Source organism: Rhododendron vialii, chromosome 3a (genome assembly GCF_030253575.1).
Source record: "Rhododendron vialii isolate Sample 1 chromosome 3a, ASM3025357v1".
Taxonomy (NCBI): domain Eukaryota; kingdom Viridiplantae; phylum Streptophyta; class Magnoliopsida; order Ericales; family Ericaceae; genus Rhododendron; species Rhododendron vialii.
Window position 1 is genome coordinate 231,676 of NC_080559.1, and position 13,754 is coordinate 245,429.

The 13,754-nt window shown below is 37.6% G+C and overlaps 1 protein-coding gene across 1 annotated transcript; it reads right to left on the reverse strand.

Annotated features, from left to right (window-relative positions):
- Positions 1–4,982: 4,982 nt before the first annotated feature.
- On the reverse strand, positions 4,983–7,157 carry LOC131318818 (uncharacterized). The gene is made up of 2 exons (XM_058348806.1): positions 6,098–7,157; positions 4,983–5,417 (listed from the first exon to the last, which is right to left on the reverse strand). The coding sequence occupies exons 1-2, from the start codon at positions 6,845–6,847 to the stop codon at positions 5,289–5,291; spliced, it is 879 nt and encodes a 292-aa protein (XP_058204789.1). The 5' UTR covers positions 6,848–7,157; the 3' UTR covers positions 4,983–5,288.
- Between the last annotated feature and the right edge of the window lie 6,597 nt (positions 7,158–13,754).

Consider the following 13,754-nt stretch of genomic DNA (forward strand, 5'->3'; position numbering starts at 1 on the left):
GGGAAAATTTACTTCTTTTGTTCAAGAGGAAATAGGTCCCATGAGACGGTTATAGTTAGTGGTAGGTGATGTCCGACCCTAATGTACGATGCGTCATGGGATGACTCGATCCTCCTGTTATGGTCTTAAGTGAGAACATGCTAGATATATAATTTAGGTGAACTCACCTAGGATCCTGGTACAGGATAAGCAAGAGGAAGGGTGGACCCATGAGACGGTTGTAGTTAGTAGATGTGGGAGGAAAAGGATCTCGTGGAGAGAATCCTTAGATATCATGTAAGTTGATGGATAGTAAAGAAAAAGAATGATGTGCTATTAATCTGTACCTTCTGTATGTTGTCAATTTTTATATCATCGAACTGCTAACTGTAGAATAAGGGGTTAGTAGGGTTGGGATTATCTACTGAGTTTCAAAACTCATTATGGTGCCGTTGGGCTGGCGTTTTATGTCAGGTAATCAAGAGACCGAAGAGCAGAATCATCTCCAAGATGATCAGTATCAAGGTGAGGACCTCCCAGCTGAGGAAGGGGAGTTTGTCGAGCCATGGATACCCTACCCTTAGAAGCTCTGTTAATTTAAAGTATTGTTATTTGAATTTCCAAAAGTGTTATCACATTTGTCAAACTCTGTTTTTATTTCATTGGGTTGTAAGACAGTTAAGTTGTTTTGAATTCAGTATTTGAGATTTTCGCTGCTAAACTCTGTTTAATAAAATTTTATTTCTTAAATCAGTTTTATGGATTATTAAATCAATTAGAAATGATTTAATTAACGTGTCCGAAAATCGAGGCGTTACACAACTCATAATTTTCTTTAAAAAGACAAAAAAAAATCAAAAAAACTGTCTTTTTGACTTACTTTTTTTCTTTCTTAGAAAAATTAAGACTTCCGATCAATTTTATTTTTACTTTTTTGATTCCTCTCGTCGAGACAAAGCAATAAGTCAAAATTTTGAAGAAAAACTAATAAATGCGATTTTTTTTAATAAAGGCAAAAAAAAAAAGTCACTCTTAATTTTTTAATCCAAACCCACCCAAGTGAGGTTTAATTATTTCTCTCCAATTATGTTCTTTGCTTATGCCAGCGTCCAAATCGGCAATTTCCGTTGGATTTCTTTGCAAAGGGGAAGAATTATTCAGTAGAGGGCAAATGGAAATACAAGTAGAGGGCATATATGTCATTTTGTCACAATAGTTAACGCCATTAAAGGTTAAATTAACGGAAGGGAGACTTTTGGTAATGTCAGCAAAAGTTTGGTAATGTCAGCAAAAGTAAGGGAGGTTACTGAGATTTCAGAAACCTCAGGGGAGCTTTCTGTTTGTGTCAGAAACCTCAGGGGAGGTCAGTGAAATTTACCCATTGTTTTTTCAACCTGCAAAGCTGGATTAAAAGCCTGTTTGATTTGACGTCTCAACGTCTTTTTTTTTTTTTGGCCAAGCTTAACGTCTTATTTAGGCCCAGTTCGGATAAATAAGCTACAATAGCTAATTTTTTGTCTTTATTTAAATTTTTTTTGTATCACTTCGCTTATTGTCATTTTTTTGGGGATTATTGCATCCTCACGACAAGAGGAATCTAAAAAGTAAAATTTTTTGACCGAAATATAATTTTTTTTTGAATAAAGACAAAAGTAAATGCCTCCAAGCACGTACAGCAGAGCAAGACGTAGGGGAACTTTCTTTGGGTTTAGCATACTTGTCTTTTTATAAACCTCTCGTCTTGCAGATATTTTTCCAAGACACGAAAGGAACAGGAAACACCTCCTCCAATTGAACAAAGCAAAGCAAAGCCTCTCTTCTCTTGCCAATTAAAAAGCCACCACAGAAAATTGATTGAACAATAGTAACACCAAACCGGGGCTTCATTGTCAACAGCTACGTAGTGGGGTTCACTACAAATGTATGACAGCGATAACTTTGTTGGAACCATTCATGTCTTGGGTTCAATGTATTTTGTACGTAAAATCTTCTTCAATCATTTCACTTCAGTTCGATCAGAGAAAAGGAAATTCCTAATATCATATTTAAGTTTGATTTTTCATGTTAGCAACCCTTTGAAGCAGCAGTCAACAATAATCGGTGACTGACCCAGTTATTATTGGATGGGCATAATATTTTTACTAAAGTCTTGCTAACCCGCTCAACGGGATGGTTTTCTTCTTTTAATAACTCAGGTGTTCGGGTTAGCTTACACACTCTTTGATTAATCTTGGGGTTCAATCCCATCAGCCACTTGCGGAGGAAGCCCAATTAAAGCAAAGCTCTCTTGTGAATCACGTTGAGCATCTAATAAGTTTCCCCTTGAAAAAAGGTACACATAAATGGTTGCAGTTGCATCAAGACACCCCTTAACAACTCGAATTAATATTCCCGTTTCATTGCAATCCCTACGGAATAAATCAATTGCAATAAAAGTTAATCTAATGGGTTGTGACGGACACGAAAGAATGGAAATGCCTCATGAATATATACAAGTGAAATTGGAGGCTCATGATAAGATCTCATATCAACAAGTACAAGATAAACAATTACTACTAAATGTTGTAAGTTGGGAAATGCTATAATTAGTATGTTTTTTGGTTGGGTTTGTATGGCTTGCACCCCCTGATCGCTTTGGATTTATGTCATTTGTATGGAAATTCATTTCATTATCATTCAATTCATAACATTTCTATAAGGATTCACGATACCTGTTCAAAGATTCACAACATTTGCATGAAAACTCATATAAACCAATGTCATGAATTCACAATTGGTGGTATGAATTGTATAAACCAAAGTAATGAATTCAGTGTTGATGTCTTGATGATTTGAAATTTTATGCAAAAGTGTATATTGTACTAGCATTTTTCAAGTATGGAATGTACTAATATTCATGGTTGTGCGGCAGCCCCGAAGAATCTAACCGCACAAGGATAGTTGATCACCATAATAACTGAATGAGAAGAAACAAACCAAAAGATATACTATGAAACTGACATGGAGAAACCAACTCTGCAAAGAAAAGTACAAGAGAGAGAGAGAGAGAGAGAGAGAGAGAGAGAGAGAGAGAGTTATGGGTGAGAGGTTTCAATTGAGTTTTGCCAAGAGAACTTGTAATTTGAAATGAGCGATACTTTTTTTTTTTTTTTGAAAATGTCATTGTAATCCAAAAAACCCAGCTCAAGAGACATTCTTGGACAAAACAGAAACTAAAGAGGGCGGAATACAACCCGAAGGACTCAAAAGATTCCTCTCCCTACAATGAGAAGCAATCCAGTGCGCAACACTGTTACACTTCCTACCACACCAAACAAAGGACCACTTTTTAGAAATAGCCCACTCCCTAATGTCATTAACAATTGCCTCGATCTCCCATGAACACTGCATCCCGGAGTCGCAAATCGAGTTAATTAAGTTCTGACAATCAGATTCAAAGATGACCTCTGTGAAATCCTGTTCCATGGCCACAATACAAGCAATCCTTAAGGCCCACGCTTCGATAGCCAAAGCAGAAGAAACCGACACACGACCACACCGCCACAGAAGAGCTGATCCACCATTAACTCTAGCAATAATGCCAAAGGCAGCCAAGCTGCAAGAGGATTTAAACGCAAATGAGCGATACTTCAAACATGAATATATGTGTATAAATTCTGATATAGATATATATGTCAGAAACCGTAAATGCACATAGATACCATAAAATAATATGGAGCCCATATGTGTCCAATGTGTGCAATTCATATGTTCCCGCACTATTCTTTGTTTGACATTGGTGAGTTTGTCACTCTGTTCCTTGTATTGAACTCTACAATCCAATTTACAATACGAATGATTCATAGGAACCGTGGTAGATGAAACTGTTACTTCTCATAGTACGGAATAAGAAAAAGTAATCTACAACCACACCCATATTCAAACACCCAAATGCACGCACACTCACAATCTATGTGTGGAACCCTTGACACTTTAGGTGTATGTGTGTGTTTATGTGAAATGATTGTGGTTGTACAATGATTGAAACAAAAAAAGAATACCAGCTCTACGTGGAGTGGGAGAAGATTTTCAGTGCCGAGCGAGGACCACGTGGTGCCTGCTCGGCGCATTTAGGCCGTCCATTTCGGTTTTGGACGGCTCAGATTTGGAGAGAAAAAAGGAGAGAAAGAGGAGAGAGAGTGTTTCAATCTAAGCCGTCTAATACACTTTTGGACAGTCCGAATGTGTTGCTCGAGCACCACACCAGCCAGATGACGTGGTACCCACCCGACACTCAAAAAATTTCTCGTGGGGAGTGGGGCAAAGGGGATGAACTCGTACATGTTGGGATTTGACACCACAGAGACACTAGGGGCAAATGACAGGTTGTAAAAGTAGTGTACCATTATGAATGCCCTTAATTCCTATCCTTTTTAAACAACTCAATCATGATATGTGTGAGCAAGGAATAACATCTACTAGAAGAGTGAGGGCCGGAGGTGAATTTCCTGTATTCCTGTTTCGAACCTTTTTGATTCCCAATTAGCTGCAGAGCAACCTTAAATCATCTCCAGTGGCTGAAAGTTAATAAATTGGCACCGCTACAGCCAAATTTTGGAGTGCTACAATGCTAGAATACTACTAGTATAATTTGGTAATCATGTTCAATGGTGCAAATCCATATTTGAACAGAGAGAGGGGGGAGGGTTTGTAATCTTGGCAATGTTTGATTTAGCAGATGATACGGTGGGCATAAATTTTTTTAATAAAAATTTACATGGGATCACATTCTTTTCGTCAAGGGTAGGGTGTCCGTCCATAATAAAAATGTGATTCTTTCATTTGCAAAACAACTGTACTAATTGCTAGTTTTATTTTTTCTTTCCAGAATCCCATTCCTAATGTGGTTACAATATGTAAAGAAATCCGCGTTTCCTTGTGTCATGCCAATGAAAATTACTAATCCTAGTTAGCATTTGTTTAGTGCAGTTTACTAAACAAATGCTACTCTGACACAGACTGCATTTAAAAACTAGTGTCATGGCATTCTTCATATAAGAATTCGATTCACCAATGATATGCAAGTCTAGAATACAAACCAGTAAATAGAATCTTTACACATCCAGCATATAATTACATTCAAATAGAAAGATCCTATATAGTAGTAGATTCATGGCATGCAATAGACCTAACAAAAGGACATGTATTATTAACATATTCCAAGATTCTGGGGGTACTGATACGTAGGACCGGTCTGCTGAATCTGGATGGTTGATCTCAATTACACTTGAACTTGGTCTTCGGTCTTCTTTCTTCCATGATTTCTCTGTCTAAAGACCATCATAGTAACCACCAAAGGCAATCTGAGCTCCTCTGGTCAGGGGCACACCTCTCACTGCTGATGATATTAATATTGCTTCATTCAACTTTGTAGCTTGGTGAACCGCTTCCTTCATCCTCTGCATTTAAATCCAATTTCAACGCATCATTTTTCTAGTACAGTGAATGTTCAATTTACGATATAGATCACATTGAAATTCAAATTTGGGTATTCACCAAGGATATTCACTAAGCATCCGTAAGTAAATGGGTAAAAGCGCCTCACTCATGAATTTCCGTTTGGCCAAGAAAAAAAAGTGCCCAACTCATAACTGGTCACTTCGTAGATTCAACTCCTGCTGGATGAACATCCATTGAGACCGCCGCTTATTGAAATTGGCTATATACCTTAATATGTTATATAATGAACTCTAAATCATGAGTTCTATTGTGAAGATCTATTCATATCGTAACATATGCACATTCAGAACTAAGCCTTACGACGAGAACATTTAGGGAAGACATAAATTTGCTATTTTTCTTTCAGGATCGGCGAAAAATGAGAATTGAACCCGGGCATGGTTACTTCACAATCCACTTGATCTTTAATTGAAGGGTTTGACACGATCACTTCATTCGTAGTAATTGAATTCACCTATGTATTGGGTGTTTTTTTTTTTTCTGATCTTCCTATGTATTGGGTTGGTCCAGGTCAACTGGATGAATAATAATGTTTCGCCATTCTAAACCAGGCAACAGGTAAGCAAAATTACGTGAAGCTTAAGGAATGGTAGAAAATACTAGAACTAGTATTTCAAACCTTGTCCTCAGCGTAGATCTGAAACCGGAGCTTTTGATTCTGCTGTTGCTTGTTTTTCTGGTGGGTTCCGTAGATGATAATGCAAACGGTGGCAGCAGCTACACCAAAGGAACAGATAGCACCAATTCCAGTTAAGCTCCACTTCCATATATTCACGGCCCCACCTTCTTTATCCTGATGGCTAGGAGGAGTATTGGAATCTGAATCCTGGTTTGTTTTCTTGGTCTTATTAGTACTCTGAGTACTCTCCCTCCTGATCTCAATCTCTTTCTCCTCTTCCTCAAACTGGAATATCCCTGCTGCATCTATTTGAGGCACCACAACTCCCCTGCCACTGGACCTTGGGGAGTCCATTTTCATGTCGACGAATTCGTTTTCCTCCATTTTTTTGAAGAAAACTTGGGAAACGGGTTCCCTATCAGATTTCACATTAATCCCTACTATATCATTAGGAGCTTCTGCCTCCTCCTGATCAATTGGGACCTTGGTGATCACTTCTTTGATCACTAGTTCATCATGATCAAGTGCCTTTTCAGTACTAGCACCAGTTTTTGCCAATTGAATTGGCACAATTGGAAGATTATGAGGTGGATTTGGGGATTTTTGAGATGGGCATATGAAGTAGTTGGTATTGAAAATATTTGTTCTGGGATCACCCCCGTATTTTCTCGAGAAAATTTGCTTCCCACCATCATCATGGATTTCAAGAAACCCATCATCGGGAAGGAGTTCCCACTCTTGAAGATCCATCTTTCATCTACTAGATGGCTTTTCTTTTCTTTTTTTTCTTCGGAAAGGAGAGATGGGTAGTGAAATATCAAGAGGTGGGTATTGAAATTTATGGGGGGGGGGGGGGGGGGGGGGGGGGGGGGGTGTGGTGGGGTGGTTTGGGTTGAATTATTGGAATTCAATGAAGGTGGCTTCCATGGAATCTAGTGTAGGAATTTCACTTGGATCAAGCCACTCCCATGGCTATAAAAGCCAAATGAAATGAAAGAAGATTCATGAGTGTGATGAGAGCTTATCTTGTTGTGAAAGCTGACGGCAAGTGTTATGGTCCAGAGTGGCCCACCAAAGACCAAAATCCCATCCTTTTGATATTCTTTCCAATTTTCGATATAGGTTTTTTATTTATCACTGTATTTAGCAATATTTTTGGATAAAGATGAACCGTCCAAGGTACCGAGATCAGAGGGTTAGAATTGGGAAATCAAAGGGTTACTCTCTTTCTAAACAGTTCTACAGACAGAAACAGGGAGGAGATTCTAAGCCCCAAATTAGTCCGGTTGATTAGTCGGTTTGGTCTCCTCGTAACATATCAAGATTCGCTTTTTGAGGTCAGAACGCCAAAAAAATAATTTTTGATGAATTCTCGGCATGGTGGCCTGGTTTGGCCGAACTGAGAAGAAAATTAATCAAAATGAACACAAGTTGGCCCAAACACTCCCGACAACCCCGAGGTCCTTAGGAGGAAAAAGGGAAGTGATTCTCATCTTAGATCTGATTCCTTGCATTTGAGGAGAAGAGAAAAAGAGGTGTCGGTTGCGTGTGGGTGTTGGCATGGAATGATAATGACTGGTGTGTGTTACGGATCAAAAAATAAAGGTTGTGTTTGGTTGAGAGTTTAGTTTAGTTTAGTTTTGGTAGTGGATGGAGAGAGAAATAGAGTAATGATTGAAGATAAAGGTAATGATTGGAGAGAGATAGAGATAGATGGGAAAGTAATAATTGAAAAAATAGGATAATGATTGGAGAAAGAAATAGGGTAATGATTGAAAACAAAACTAAAACTAAAACTAAACCACGAACCGAACAAAGCGAAAGAGACTGTGGTGTGTTGCCTTTGAAGAGGTGGGAGGATATTTGTGGATTTCCCATTGGCTCTTGTATCTTTCTTTTTTTTTGATTTCTTAGTATTACTTTTTTCTCAATTTTGTGACTTCTGTCCTTAAATTTACCTTACTAGTGCTTGTCCGTGCCTACGGCACTACGCACCTCGATTGAAATTGAAATAATTACCCTTTGAATCTTGATAGTGGCTCAAAACATTATTTCAATTTGTAGGTAGCTAAAATTTTTTAGGTAGTTTCAAATTGTTGGAAATTAACCCATTTTTCTTGAATGGCGAAGATTTTTTTTATTGATATAAAAAAAAAGATTACCCCGCGACAGTCATCTGCAACTCAGCACAAATTTGATAAAATAAAAAAGGAACCGTACAAAGCCAAAAAAGGAAAAGAGTTTTCAGATCACAACCCGACACAGAATGTGCATAAACCCAACTAAGAGATAGGAGAGCACAAACCAACTTAAAGTATTGATCCAAAATGAGCCCCTGTCTGCTTGAAGCATGAAAATGCCGAGCACCACCTAGAAATTAGTGCAGCAACCAAAATCAATATTGATCCAAGAAAATGCCGAGCACCACCTAGAAATTAGTGCAGCAACCAAAATCAATATTGATCCAAGCTACCAGGGTATTGTCCATAAGCCATAGCAACCAAGCATTTTGGTACTGAATCATGTAAACACCATCAGGTGTCCTAGAGATAAAAAAAGTTCATAAGAGTCTGAGGTACACCACAATGAGAAGCTACAATAAATATGACAGTTCAAGTGTCGGCCTCCAAAAGAAATCACCTCAAGAAGGAAATCATTAAGCTACGGTCTCCAAACAAAAGATCAAAAAATTATAAGAAAAAAAAACTCACCGAACCACCACATAAGCAACCTACCGAAATAAATAGAATTTGTCAATCTTTCTTATCAACTCAGGCCAAGAATGTAAGGCGCTAAAACCATCGAGGAAGAAGGATTATTGGTAATCATTAAAGCAAAATTGGTCCCCTGCAACAATGTACAATTCCACAGCATCAACCAAAAGTTATAATGTATAAGAAAGGTGTGAAGATTATTACTCGAAACAGTTGACCCGTCAACTTGTATATGCAAAAATAGGCTTCTTGACCACAATTTAAGGGAACAAAAGGAAAAAGACTATTGGATCAAGTGAATCCGAACCTCTGGGTCCCTACACTTCCCCCGATTTCTTTCCAAAACTATTTTCTGTTTTTCCTCGGGGCCTATTTTGCTTGATTGGTTTAAGAATACTTCTCTTGCACCAGAATTGCCAGTAAGTACCGATCAAAAAAATAATGCTGGTAGGTCTTTTTTTCTTTGAGTTCTGCTTTTCGTCTACAATTTGCTGCTTATTTCATTTTATGTTTTTTTCAAAAGGGATGAAAAAAAATGCCTGAATGAGGAAAAAGACCCTATAAGCTGGGGAGTTTTGAATGATGTTTGGAATTTGAAGAGCCCATAAATTTTTTTTTGCTTTTGTTTCCTTGGCTTTTTTTAAGATGTCTGAATGGAGTTCATTTTATTTCTACCATGTATTTTAACAAACACTTTGAAAGTAAATGTATGCCATGGGTGATTAATAAGAAACTGAAAACCTAGCAATAATTACAAACTTCAAAACAGAAGAGGGTACTAAACGAATAAAACATTAAACTTACAAAGGAGGGAGAGAGGACGATGGTGATGGAGGTGTGCCTTGAGAGAGAAGAGAGAGAGAGAGAGGAATTATGGCGTGGGGGTTTCAAAAGACGAAGTACGGTGAATACATTTTGGAATGTGGTGGCAAGGCATGTATGGCAGTTGTGTAATTAGCTTTAAAATGTGGGCTCTTTAATGAAATGGGCTCTTTAATGAGATGAGGAGAATGCCTCTCAGCCCTTGGATCAAATCAATCATAGCTATTCCAACAACTTGTCCCCACACCCTTCTGTTTTATAATAGAGATTGACACTTGGCTGCAAGGGACACGTGTACCCAGCAAAGCTAGCCGTTCGGCTAAATAAGCCACTTGGTTTATTTTTTTGTCCTTATTCAAAAAAAAAATCGCATTTATTAATTTTTTGTCAATTTTTGGCGGATTATTGCCCCTTCATGACAAGAGGAATTTAAAAAGTAAAAAATTACCATCGAAATCTAATTTTTTTTGAATAAAGACGAAAAATTGGCTTATTGACTTATTTTTATTTTTATTAAAAAAAATTAGGTTTCAATCATAATTTTTTACTTTTTAGATTCATTTCATCATAGCGAAGCAATAATTTCCAAAAAATTGACGCAAAAACTAACAAATGCAAAAAAAAAATTGACTAAGGACAAAAAAATAAGCATCTTGGCTTATTTAGCTGAACGACCTAATCTCATCTAGAAGAGAGTTTTGCTATTCTCTTCTAGATTTTTGTTACTCTCACCTAATATAAATGAGTTTCGAATCTAATATACTATTCCCTCCGTCCCACGATGATATTCTGTTATGAAAAAACATGTATTTATTGATGATAGTCTATTAAGTACTTCTGTGTATAAATTTCAACATTTTTTAGCACCAAATTAAATATCATTTTAAAACACCAAATTAAATATCTTAATTCTTTGATTTAGTGTTAGAGAAATTTAAGAAATTATAAAAAAAGTACTTTATTATTTTATTAAAAAAAATGCATGTCTTTTGTAGTGGCATATTTTTGGGGGGACGGGAGAGAGTACTCTCTCTCTCTCTCTCTCTCAAAATTCTAGTCACCACAATTTTTCGATCTTCTCCCTTTCCCTTTTTCTGCTGGGTTCCATACCCGTGTGCGGCGGCAGGAGAGGGAGGCCATGGTATTATCGACTCCCTTTTTTTGTTTTTTTCTTTTTCCTTCCGTCTCTCCAAATCAACGATTTGTCATCTGATTTGTGAGAGTTTTGTCTCTCGTTCTACGAGAGTTATTAGTTTCGTCCTTGGACAAATTTTTTTTACAGATCGGGTTCTCTCAATCAAGGTTGCTTCACAACGATATCTGTGCTTCAGCGTTCTATTCCTACACGATGTTTGTGGCGAGAGGTGCTTGGCAGATCTGTAGTTCTTAGAAGTTCATTGGTGCGTTCAGGGACATAGCTAGGAATTTCACCACAGAGGGGCGACCGTGCATGCGGAAAAAAAAATACGTATGCATAATCACGTAAATACATTAAAATTCAAAATATCGTAAATATATAAATCGATTTAACTAATGGGAACGATCTTGATGTATGTGTCTTGCTTTTCTTCATTGTTCATCTTCTTCCTTTTCATTCATCATAACTAGACGAATTCGGTATATGGACTTTCATGTTACTTGATTTTATCAGTCAAAAAATAAAGATTTAGTAGAAGTCTAAAACAATAATTGGAGGAAAACATACCTACAACTTAAATTTCATCAAATTACTTAGGGTTTCCAAAATTTCTTCTCCTCCGTCGCTATTTTCTCGAAATTACCTTTAAAGTCTTAACAATTGGAGATGTTTGTGCTGAGAGAAAGAGAGAAAGGAGATTTGGTGTGCCATTGAGATTTTATGGCAAAAAATAAAATAAAACTGCAAAACACAAACCCATCTAATGTAGGGTTGGCAATGGGGCGGGTAGGGGGTGGATACCACTATCCCCGTCCCCGATCCTCGAATCCAAATCCATCCCCATCCCCTCTCCGATCCTCATCGGGGAATTATTTTTACCCTCCATCCCCTCCCCAAACGGGCAACGGGGATCTCCGTGGGGAATCGGGAATCCAACTGGAACCACAGGCAAAATCGGTATTCTTAATCCGGTATCCCTCCTGCAGCAAGACGCCAAGAACAAACAACACACGCAAAGCTCTTTAAAGCTTCGTTTCTTAGTTTCTCAACACGACGCTATTTCATGAGTTTCCGACGTGAACAATATTTATTAGACGTGAACAATATTTATCTGACTAGAACTATCGATTTGAGCTCTTTTTTCTACTAATCTTCTATCCGTGGTAAGTGAATTCAATTACTTCTATGTTAATTGACAGTGAGATTTAGTTTCTTTCTTTCTTCCTCACTTATGTATATATAGTACTCCTATATAATTTTCATTTATGTATATAACTTATTTATTTTATATATATATACACACACACACACACACAAACGGGGCGGGGCGGGGATGGGGCGGGGACAGACTCATACCCATCCCCTACCCATTCCCCATTTTTTTTAAAAATTATCCCCATCCCCTACCCGATTCCCGAAAAATTTCCGAATCCCCAATATATTTGGGGCGGGGAATGGGGCGGGGCGGCCAGGATTGCCATCCCTAATCTAATGAAAGGTGAAAGTTTATTACTTGAATATTCACAATATTAATCCTACAGTTTTATTTTTTGTTATATTTTAGCCATTAGCTTTTAGTAATTAATGTTGGTATCCTCGTATTTCAAAGGTTATTATTATATATATTTTTTCAAAATTCTACACAGAAGCGAGCCTATATACTTTCTTAGGATTTTTTCTTTTTTACATATAGTAGTAGTGGTTTTTTTTTTCTTCTTGCAGGGGCAACCACCCCTACTGGCCCCTCCCTGGCTCCATCCCTGGGTGTGTTCGTACTTGGTTCGAGTGCATCGGACCATCTGGATATTTGGTGTATTTGTCCTTAGCTTTGCACTTTTTCTTGTTTGAGCCTCCTAATTAAATGTTAGGCAGTTTAAAAGTGTCGCTATTGTGTCAGGCCATGTCTGGGTTAGGATGAAAGACGTTGATTGCCTTGTAATTTACTTATTTTGTATTTGTTAGACAATGAGTTTGGCTTTATCTAAGTTGTTTGTAATGATCTCCATTTTGTAAGTGCGTTGTGCGTTTATCAATATAATCTTCTCACTTTTGAAAAAAAAAAATGAATGTCTTGATGAGTTTTAAAAAATAATCGATACCCACTATCAAATCAAATTACAAGGAAATTAAGAGCCAACAGCAGGCTTAAACTGGACGATCTGTAGGGGTAGGATACAATCCAAACTCTTTGTTTTCATTGCGTGTAGTGTAGGCTTAGTTATGTGGTTAATTCCTTCGTTGTAAATATTCTGTATCGTACGTTGTACATATTTTTTATTGACTCTCAGTACATCTCTCTCAATTGCAAAGAAGTTTGTTTTCCTTGGCGAAGTAAGTATCGTCAGAACAATTAAATTAACACTATGGGAAGAAATTGAAATCATGAAATCTGAGTGCACTCTATATGCCGATTGGGCCAAAAACTCTTAAACGGCAATAAAATTGACGCTTTGTATGGGGAAAAGTAACGGGAAGGAACGTGAGAGGCCACAATATAGTCACAGACGTGGAGCCTCTCCTCTGCCTAATCCAAGAGAGTGAAGGAATGATATACTAATAATAGTCCATGCATTTGCTATAATAAGCTATATATTGAACGTGAATATAGTACTCCTATGTGATAGTAAATGGGTCCCCTGACTCCCCTCCCCTAGTTGATGTTCCCCATCACATCACTTATCTTAATGCAACCCACCTAACTGAGATATGATATCAATGCCAAATTGGCAATGCATGGGGAAGAAAGCTAGTCGTCCAACATTCCAATCCATTCCGAATTCTCACACCCTTTTTAACTAGCTAGCTTTAATCCCAAAATCCTATCAACATCTCAAATGGAATTCTAAACACAAAATCTCAACCACCGTAACATTGATATAAACCCCCCATGGCTCTACATTTGTTAAGGTTTCCATTGTCCTGATTTCACAACATACACTCTATGGCACATGAGTGTGTGCGTGACAAAGAGTGGCATTTACGT